This window comes from Antennarius striatus, chromosome 4 (genome assembly GCF_040054535.1).
Source record: "Antennarius striatus isolate MH-2024 chromosome 4, ASM4005453v1, whole genome shotgun sequence".
NCBI classification, from domain to species: Eukaryota; Metazoa; Chordata; class Actinopteri; order Lophiiformes; family Antennariidae; genus Antennarius; species Antennarius striatus.
Genome location: NC_090779.1, coordinates 9527723 through 9538482, shown reverse-complemented (window position 1 = coordinate 9538482; position 10760 = coordinate 9527723). Strand labels below are relative to the sequence as shown.

General features: G+C 39.9%; 1 protein-coding gene across 4 annotated transcripts; it reads left to right on the top strand.

The window, feature by feature from the left end:
- The first annotated feature begins 1306 nt into the window (after positions 1-1306).
- Positions 1307-10759, top strand: bnip2 (BCL2 interacting protein 2). Of its 4 annotated transcripts, none has more exons than XM_068312568.1 (12): positions 1307-2381; positions 4677-4772; positions 4884-4951; positions 5258-5434; positions 6824-7006; positions 7168-7270; positions 7365-7496; positions 7581-7667; positions 7750-7848; positions 8411-8446; positions 8886-8909; positions 9612-10759. In XM_068312568.1, exons 1-11 carry the CDS (start codon positions 2014-2016, stop codon positions 8896-8898), a joined length of 1362 nt encoding a protein of 453 aa, XP_068168669.1. In that variant the 5' UTR covers positions 1307-2013; the 3' UTR covers positions 8899-8909; positions 9612-10759. The 4 variants fall into 4 exon arrangements, with proteins under 4 accessions (XP_068168669.1, XP_068168670.1, XP_068168667.1 ...); XM_068312569.1 differs by having other exon boundaries at positions 9033-10759; XM_068312566.1 differs by lacking the exon at positions 8886-8909.
- Position 10760: the final 1 nt, after the last annotated feature.

The window sequence follows — 10760 nt, the reverse complement described above, 5'->3', positions numbered from 1 at the left end:
TGTACTGTCTTATGGGAACGACAGAATTATCTTGTGCGTATAGCATATTAATCTTTGCGCACAAGATAATAAACTGCAACTATTAATGGTCAGAACAATCCAGATTTGTGATCTTAGCGTGATTATACAAAGTTCAGTGTGGGTGATGGGTGTTGTGTGAATGAATATCTATTTGATTAGGACATGTGTATGTTTACAGCGTACAGTTGTTGCGTGCAGGCAGAAGAAATAACTTCTTGGGAGTGCAAAAGAACTAAGATGTCAGTCGTGCTCTCTTTAGTCTTTCGCGGGCATCTTTATTAACAACTTTTAGCGGGTCACACAGCGGGACGACAATTGACTATAAACACCAATAAGCAAACTGAATGGGGGGAAGTGACGTCATACACCCTACAAAATAAAAGCCTCTTTTACACAGAGCGTAAGAGCGTTCTAAAACAAATATTTAACAACAGTGTTTTTAATCAACTTATTGTTCAGCCTTGTTTTATGTCAATTACATTAGTCAATATGAGGAAGAGGAACAAAGTTTAGGTGCATTACCATAATGTGACTTCATCATCATACTTAGCCCACACCGGCGTTTTGGTCCATTCTGCCCATGCATGGAAATGGTCCTCTCAGTACAGAAGCCCTGCCAAAAATGTGCCAGTCCTCTATATTACATGCTGTGTATTGTGACACTAACTGAGAATGTAAAATTATGTTACTCAAGTCACGTCTTCCAATTCAAGATAAAAAATTGGAAGTGTATCTTTGGAAATTTAATTCCCTATTAGTCATATGCTATAGATAATTAACTGAAGTGACAAATAATGAAACTTGTTTGACAGGTGGAACATTTGCAAAACGTAGCCGGTGGGAAAGTACTAGAAAACACTTAAAAACTAAACGAAGAACTTTACAAGTACATTAAGCAAACAACATTTCGAAGAAACAGAGACTTGAGTCAATAAATAATTTAACTATCTTAATAAAGATGATGGATCGTTCCTACAATTATGTAACTTTAAAATTTAGTAAAAAAATGTATTACATGCAGAATGCCAAAGACGTTTTTGCTTTTATATACGACACAGATATAGCTTTATTTAAAATCTTGAGAAAACAATAAGTGCTTTAGAACGTAATTTAACAGATTTGTTTAATTTAAAAAATAAATACTTTTTTTTCTAAATGTGTGATTTTAAATAAATAATCTTTATCTTATTGTATATATTTATTGTGTTAATAAACATTTCCCTCCGTACTGTATTGTGAGACGAACACAGAAATTCGCCCCCCCCCCCCCCCCACATCCCTCACAGGCGCTGAGCCGGCATGGCGCCCGCTGCTGCACTGAGTCGTCACTGCTGTTAGCAAACAACTAATCCCGTCTGATAGTGGCAGAGACTCCGTTCGGTAAACCTGCGGACGCTAACGCTGAGCAGTTGTCTTAATGAGCTGTGGTCGTGCCTGCTGCCGGGGTTTTCGAGGATTAATGCGGAGCAGAAGTGGCCGACATTAGCCTGTGGTTAGCCTCCAGAGTTAGCCTCCAGAGTTAGCCTCCAGAGTTAGCCCCCAGAGTTAGCCTCCAGAGTTAGCCCCCAGAGTTAGCCCCCAGAGTTAGCCCCCAGAGTTAGCCGGACGTAGCTCGTAGCTGCTGACTGAACTCCGAGAACTCTCCGGAGGAAGCGGAGAAGCGGACTGCGTACAACCGCTTGAGTCAAGTTAGCATAATTTTCGGACATACTTTTCGTTTGAATGTCGATAGAAATATAAAGACGGTCGTTTATAACACCAGTGTGACGCTTCATAGTGTTTAGTTCGTTAGTTATGTGTTTAGTTGCTCCAGCTAGCTGTCAACAACAGGAGGAGCCCCGGGGGCTAGCCGTGTAACGACACCGGCCTCAAACTTCAACACCCCCGGGTGTGAGTCGGCTCCGGCCGGCCGGCTGGCCCACACAGGCTCGGTAGGAAACCAGAGTTTATCGTTTCAGGCGTTCTCTCTGGGAGAGCAGAGGATCCTAACTCATGGCATCGGATGTTATTGCGGGCGAAGCTGTGCTGAAGGGTGTGAGTGAGGTGAATGTGAACAATAGCACCCCAGATGTTGTCACCGATAGGAGGACTCATGGAAACCCGGGAAACAGACGCACGTCCAGTCCTTCATCCTCCGGGGTGTCGGGGGAAGGTGATGAGGAGGAATCGGATGAGTTACAAAACAGCACAGCTTCTGCTGTTGAAAATGGCGAAGAGGCATTTCAAGAAAGCCTGAGCAGATCAGGAGGTGCGCCACAGGAAAGGACGACTCCAGACAATGAGCGGAGGCAGCCTGGAGGGATGACCCTCACCCCGCCGAGCCTCCCCCAGCCCCGATCACCGCAAGGCCCCGCTGGAAGGTCTGTACGGCATGAGTGCATCTAAAGTTTCTGATTTAATCCGACAAGTGCAATACTTCTCTTCCCACGGATAAAAACATCTGAACCAGATAATGAACCTTGTTAAAATGTCTGTCAATCTTTGTTACAGGCACTCGCAAATGACTGTGTTCAGCTCCTCAAATGAATTCCTCCTCTTAGAGACAAGTTTGCCAGCTTAACTCTACACACGCAAGTTTAACACAACTGCTTGGATTAGAGCTGGGTGGCACACATACTTTTATACCTATAATCTTATTTTCAGCTGGTTGTCAACATTAATACTTTGCGTACTGACAGCTAATCATATCCAGAGAGGAAAGCATATCACTGCAAATCCTATTTACATTCCCAGTGTGTACAGTAACCTGGCTGCCAAAGCAGGTAAATAGAAGTTAGACTGCAGCTCATCCGGACAATCTAGATGAACGATCCAGTCATGAGACTGGGTTGAAGCTGGTCGTGCACTAGTTTGCACCAGCAGACAAAGCAAGGCTGATTTTGTGAGATAGTGCTTTTCAATATTTTTGACTAGGACTTCAAGAGTGATAAAAAGTTAATTAATGTTGTTCCGGAACACTCAGAGCACTCGGAGGTCAAACTTGAGAAATTAGAAATGACTTCTCAAGTAATGTTAATGAAAAAACTGCAGTGATTTTTGTTTTTTTGTTAATTGTGTTTAAAAAAATACACAGAGAAGAACACTCTGCCATAATGTCACTTTACTTGAATGTGTCTTGTGTCAAATAACACCAGCTAATACAATAACTCATGAGCACAGAACATCGTTTGGTTGAATTACACAAACATAATGTGAACAAGGAGGAGTGAATTAGTCATTAGGAGTATGTGTGCACCTCAGTGTTGGTGCAAGGTTTCTAAATGCCAGTACCTGTATATGAAAAGGGTAACAACTGGGCAGCAATCAGCTCATATGTCTTATGAAACCACTAGAAGTTGACAATTCATGGTGTTGCCACTGCTTGGAAATGCTTGATGTGTTGATTTATTTTATAAAATAACCATATTTACATATCATGGACTGTTATACTACTGCTGTTTTACTACTGGCTTGTCTTCACAGCTCATTTTGTGGTTTATTATTATCAAAAATGTTAACCAGCCATTAATCTTTTGACTTCCTATTGTGACTGGTTCCCTTTAAAAGCAGCTAGCTTAGACTGCAAGAGTTCCTGCTCAGGAGACTGAATTCCTGGGTCACGTCAAACACGCTCAGCTGGATTTCAGATGTTATTCAGGGATAAGCAATAGTCAGAAGAAAATGGCTAAACTGGTTATGAAATGCTGAACACCAAATGCTCAGAATGTTTCCTTGTCTGGAAGCATAAATACAGTCATGTTTGTGATTAATGCAGCCAAGGGAGTTCTGTGCATTCAAAAGATACAGACGCCGTGATCAGTATTAGCGAGAGGCCTTACGGTTTACAAACTAAGTCTTTCAATACGGGCTGTTAATCTTTTCAAGACGCCAGTGATCTGATTATGTAGCCAGTTTAAACTCATGAGATTCTCGGGTCAGTATGCAGGACTGTTACCATAAACGATTGTTCAGTGTTCACACCTATAGACAGGCTAAATGCATTATGTCCCAGGTTATGACGGTAGAAACTACTGTTTTGGAATAAAAGTCGTTGAATGTCTCAGAAATGGCTTGAATATCAAATGGAACATGTCTCGTGTCATTAAATTGTCTCCTGTAATGTGTGTTGAGACTAAAATCTTCACACTGATTTTAGATGTAAACTTATCAGTCAATTCACCAGAAATTCATCAATTTGATCATAGAAGAAATGGGCCTTTGTCCGAAGATGCGTCAGTCAGAAATCTACGCATAATTGGAATTAAAAAAGATTGTTGTTGACATCAACTGGCCTGCATTTGATTCCACGTAATATTAAAAGCCAAATTTGCATGGTGTATACAACATGTAATAGTGGATCTGTTGTTTTGGTATTCTGATAACTTTTTTTTAACAATATCCAGCTTTTGCTAAAGATTTTAGTTGCTAGGTTTTTTTACCCCACAAACAAAAGTGACCTTTGACTCTTTGATTATGTTTCCCCATTAATTCTTTGAGGATTAAATAAATCACAGCAACTGCTGACAGGTTACCAATTACATGTTTGGATTGTGTTTGTCTTGGATAATCTCTCCCAGCTCTGTTGATGATCTAAATGTGCTGCTGTGGACATTTTTTCTTTTTGAGCAAGTACAGATTATTAAATAAAAGTGACCCCTTTATGTTTTGATTCCCAGTCTGGAGCGACAAGAATCAGTCGCCACAACAGAGGCCCGCTTAAGAATGGAAGGAGTTGAGCTTAAGGAAGAGTGGCAGGATGAGGACTTTCCACGGTAATGTTAATCGTTAATCAGCTCATTATGACATTGAATCATGTATTGATCATAGAATTTATGTAATAGTGACCTCACTGAAGGCGTGATCACTTGCTTTATGTTTGTTAGGCCGCTTCCTGAAGAAGAGGAGCTTGACGATGAGTTATTTGCAGGAACCTCTGAAGAGGGAGACACTGGTAATGAAAGCAGAATGATGCGTCTCTGGAGAATATTTAAGGATTTACTCACTAATGCACTTATACACCTTATTTTTGATAGCAGTTTTTACAAAAACAATAGTTTTCAGTAGTTAAGTCAGCTTAAAAGCAAGAAAGGTGTCTTCCAAAGTCATCTCTGCAGCAGAACAAACTTTCTCAAAAGAGACTAATGTTGTTAGCTAATGCTGATGATTTCTTCCGCTGCTTCTTACTCTTCTGTTACGATGGGTTAACACTTCATCAAGTCTATCATATCTATAAAATCACCTTGACTGTCTCTCCTAGGCTATGCAGGGAACCAAGACAAGAAGACAAAGAAGAAGCTTTCAGCTCCACGCATCAGTCTAACACTCGACCGCAGCGAAGGCTCGATTATTTCTGACGATCTAGAAGAAAGTACGGAGCTGGACCTTGATGGCATCGACACGCCATCAGACAACAGCAACGAGTTTGAATGGGAAGGTAACAAGACTTTTCTTTATGTATACAAATTGAAACAGTGACGTTTAAACTGAAATGTTGATGTTTTGAAGGGGTGAAGGCTTGTCCTGCACGAAGCAGGTGTGATCTGACTAATATTTCATTTCTTTGGACCCCATGGAACTTTCCTGACTTCATAGGTCTGGGCCAGCTGCTGACTGCCACACGTGTAGTTAAATTGTGCTTAAATGTTTTTGTGTTTCCACACTGCTGCCTTCCTCTTATTCACTTGGAAGAATTGTTTCCATTCTCTGCCTGGAAACAGGCGGCAGGCCAGCACCAGGTTCCTCTCCCCTTTGTGGTAAGGTCTGCTGGACAAGCTCCCTTTTTTTTTTCCCTGCCACCCACGAGTCAATCAACCCCCATTGTCCAGATTATGTTCTGTTGTCAGACGTGAAAACGGATCAGGGGAGACTTCATTTTTTCATACTTATTTTCAGTTTAATTTTTATGCATGCCAACTTTCATTTATTTTGTTAATTTTTTAAAAATGTACCTTATTCCTTTTTCCCTGTTTTCAACAGTCAATAGCAATTTGTCAATCAGAGTGTTACTCTGCACTGAATGCTGCTTTTTTTTTTAAAGTTGATCATTTTAACATTGGCTTACATGTTTTGTTAATAGTTATTTAGTGTGACGTCTCTTAGATTATATCACACAAATTACTGCTAATACATTACAGCATAATTAAAATGTCTGTTGTATGTATTTAGAGTAATTTGAGGAGGATTACATTGGACATTTTTGTGCACCTATGCCAAGAGGATAAAGTCAAATGGAAATGAGTACAGATCAATAGAAAAGGCAAAAATAAGTATTTGTACATCAGTCAAATGAAAGTAAAAATAGAAATTCAAATAAGCAGCAAAGCATGACACAAAGGTGCAGAAATTTTGTGCAGCATTATTTGATTATATATGATTCGTGTGGTCGATGATGATGATGATGATGATGATGTCTGGAAAGAGGAATCATACCTCACATTTGATTTGTTACGTTTATGAAATGAGCCGTTTAGAGGGAGATCCTCATAAAAGTGTGTTGGTGTGATTTGCTTGCACCGTTCACTCATGGATTCTACCTGTTGCATGCTTGGTACACATAATCATTCAAACACATGATGTCACTGATGTCCTACAAAAGATGCACAGAAGGCCTCATTGTGAGTCGATGTTGGCTCAACATGTTTACTTCCACTCGTTCCGTCTTACTCCATGCCCTCCGTCTTCTCGAGAGATGAAGTTAGAAATTAAATTCAAACTTCATCAATTGCAGTGCATGTGCCTGAAATTATCACATTATTTGATTGAAATAATTCATCATATCCAGGGTGAAGTCATACTGGGTTTAAAAATGCCTCTCCTGCTTCAGATGACCTTCCCAAGCCCAAATCCACAGAGCTCCTGCAGAAGGGAGTGGAGTCGGTGCAGGAGTATTCTTCCTCGGAGGAGAGGACAGAGGGTCGCCGCTGGCGGGTGTTTCGTATCGGAGACCAGGAACACAGAGTGGACATGAAGGCCATCGAACCTTACAAAAGGGTGATCAGCCATGGTGGTCAGTGGCAATACACTGTGTAGTCAGACACACACGTACAATCATGTTGTTTCTGTTGCTCATTAAATCATAAATCAATTGTATTGATCGTTTGTCGATTTAACCATAGAATTGTGTTTTGATACCAAAACAACACTTTTTGATGATCACTTTTAATGCAGGTTACTATGGAGATGGTTTGAATGCCATAATTGTGTTTGCTGTGTGCTTTATGCCGGAGAGCAATCAGCCAAACTACAGATACATCATGGACAATTTATTCAAGTGAGTATTTGTTTGCTTTATTTCTTATTTTACACTCGTCTGGCTTTGGGAGACGTGCTTTAAAGCCGGTGTTAACTGAATTTTCCCGGCACAGGTATGTTATCGGCACACTGGAACTTTTGGTTGCTGAGAACTATATGATTGTGTATTTGAATGGAGCAACATCTCGGAAAAAGATGCCAACCGTTGGCTGGTTGAGGAAGTGTTACCAGCAGATTGACAGGAGGTTAGTCGAGTCGGCCAAGTCTCCGAAGCGGCTGTGTCTCATGAAGTGTGTGTTGTTTGACCCCTCTCACTACTCTGTGTACAGACTAAGAAAGAACTTGAAGTCTTTGATAATCGTCCACCCCTCTTGGTTTATTCGCACCCTGCTGACACTCACAAAACCTTTTATAAGGTACCTTTTTACGTGCATTTTGAAAGAAAACTCTTTTCTGTATTTTTAATTAAATCTTGACATTTTCTAATTCTTTTCACAGCTCCAAATTCAGTCAGAAGATCAAGTTTGTGTACAGCTTAAAGGAACTCTCAGAGCTGGTTCCAATGGAGTATGTGTCCATTCCTGATTGTATCAAACAGTGAGTATGCCCCACTCACACACCAGTGTTAAAATGTCCACGCCATCTGGAGGTGGGGCTGCAGGAACGCTGTGATCTTCCTGTGTGGCCAGAGCAGGCAGGACGTTCCTGGCTCTGAACGAGGCTCGCTGAAAATGTCAACCGATTCATTTTTGTTCAAAGCCCGGGCCGTGACGTGACTGCCTTACTAGTTGGCTTACTGGTTTAATGGGTATTAATTTGGAAACGATTCAATCTTTTCTTTAAATTTTCTATGTGAAACAGAGATGAATTAATAGACTCAACACATAACTAAAGAAAGTTTTTAATTTGTCCCATGAATATGAAAAATAACATTTTTTTAAAAGAATATATACAGTAGTTGATCTTATCCTTGCTGGCATCTGTAGCACTGAGAAATTGTGTGTGTTGTATTGTTTGTTATTATAGCTTGACCTGAGGAAAATCTTATTCTTGTTTCTCTTCAGCACAAATATACATCACGTTATTCTTGCTCTGTTGATCATTTGATTTTTGTTGGCTGTGTATTTCCTACCTGACTTTTTCCCTGCCCCTTCTTAAGGTTTGACGGCGAAAAATTTAGGAAAAGCCGTAAAAGGTATATGCATTTTTACTCTGGATCAGTCTCAGTATCCCCCCCCCTGCATTTCACTAAACTAACATTTTAAAGCTCTCTCGGCTTCCAGAAATGCATCGATAGACCCGTTACCTGCTAGATAATTACAATGTTCAACTTCTTCCTTTCAGTGAACTCAGAAAGTTCCTTAGAATCAGGCTGAGAAACCGTTTGATTGGCTTCCCAAAATGGGTGGCTTGCTTGTTTTTGAACCAGCTAGTCCAGACTCGATCGACAGAGTTCATCTCAAAGCCAGTTCATCTTAAATTTGACATGTAAATATAATTTTTTCACCAGCTGCCTATGGTTTAATATGTAGCTGCATAGCTTTGAGATGTACGTTTTTGTTATTGCTGCTTTGAGACATCAAAGTTGGAAGCATCAAGTAGTACTGACATGCATGTTTCTTTTTGAAAAACAGCTTTAGAATTTGATGCAATTGATGGTGAGTAGGTTTATGTTGTTTTTATTATTTCTTTTTTTTAATTTATCCTTAGTCACTGTGGTGTGTGTGTGTTTTTGTGGTGACACTGCAACCATGTCTTTCCATGGTTTCTCCCACCCTCAGCAAACGCCCAGCTTGCCCTGTATCACAACACCTTGCATGACTCACTGCATACGCACTCCCTGCTGACGTCGAGTAAGACATAAATTCCCACTGCACTCCTGCACACAGATTTATTCTGCTCACCACCAATAAGAACGAGGGCTCAGTTGAGGTGATTCATTTGCAGGTGTTGGATGTTGGAACATTTCAAAAGTAATAACCGTGGTGTTAGAGAAGAGTGTTCATAAAACACTGCATGACAAGATGCATGGATGTTAATATCTTTTATTACAATGTAGTAAAATCTGAAGGCTTCAATCAATTCTGTACCTTTTTAAATACATATAAATAGAACAGAATTAGAGTTTGGAACAAGAGTAATATGATATAAATGAATCGCACTGCTCAGAGGTGTTAAACTAAAAGAACATGTTAACGAGACAAAGGTAAGCTGTTCTGGGTCTGGTATGTCAAAAGAAATCACACAAACATGTTTTTTAATGTTGTAAGTAATCATATTTCAGAACGGGATTGTTTTTAAGAGAGTGTTCATGAAAGGGCACTGTGTGATCACTCTGCCCGTGTTCAAAATGTCCACAGAATTGACCAGGACATGCACAGCAAGGTGGAAATTGCAGCAGCTGCTGTTCCAGAGTGAGCCTGATGGGACTGCATGATGTGGAGGAGAGTGACGAAGAACGCCAGGAACTGCTGCCGCTCTTAAGTTCAGAACACGGACAACTTGAATGGAGACTTAGCTTTTTGCATCAAAAATAGTGCCTATATGAAAATATGCTGCCTCGTCGAAGTTTTAAAAGCTTTATCCTCAGTGTTGTTCACATGCTGTCTGGAACATTTTCAAAAATCTTTTGTATTTACTGCCAGTACGTCAAGTCAAACCTAGTTACTGTTATACCCACATTATTGAAGGCACTCTGTTACAATGGTTGCTACATCTTCTGCTTTATTGCATTTATATACATATATATATATATATTTATAGTCACATGATGAAAATGAAAAATTAATATATTTTTATGGCTGTTCTGATTATAAATTGCATTTTAGGTCTCTGACCTGTTCATTGGGTGAAATTTTCATAGAACAAATTTGATGGCACCTTTTTCACAATCCACCGCTGACATTCTCCGTAAAAATCCTGCCTGGGGAAAATAAAGTATTGTTTTGCCTCACACACTTGAACTTGTTCCTTGGGTTTGTTGGGGGTGGCAATTATGAGAGTAATCATCTACAGCAAAGGTTAAACAAGTAAATTCATGGACACACATTACTTTGTACATTTTTTATCTCATGTATTGACAGTTTTACTGTTGTGGAAGTACAAAAAGCATCGACTGACCCAACAGTATGGTGACTAACACAATAATGACTAAAATATTAGGGATGGTTTGTTTTTGCTTTGTAGAGCTGTTGGACTTACGTTAACTTCCACTAGATGGCGCCACAAGTAGCAAATCTTTTAAAGTACAGTAGTATTTTAAAATCTAGTCAATGCTTTGGTAAAATTACAGAAGAAAATAGAAAATTGTCTACATTACGCTTGCATTGTAAACAACACTCTGTAAAATGATTGTGAAAATGGTTTCTGCAGTAATATCGACATGGCAGGGATCAACTCACTGACCCCTGGTGGAGTGGTGGTCCAACTGGTGACCCATGTCCAAAACCTGCATTAGATGGTGGGCGGAGGCTTTGTGAAAAGTAAAATAAAACTTTTTAAAAATCCAC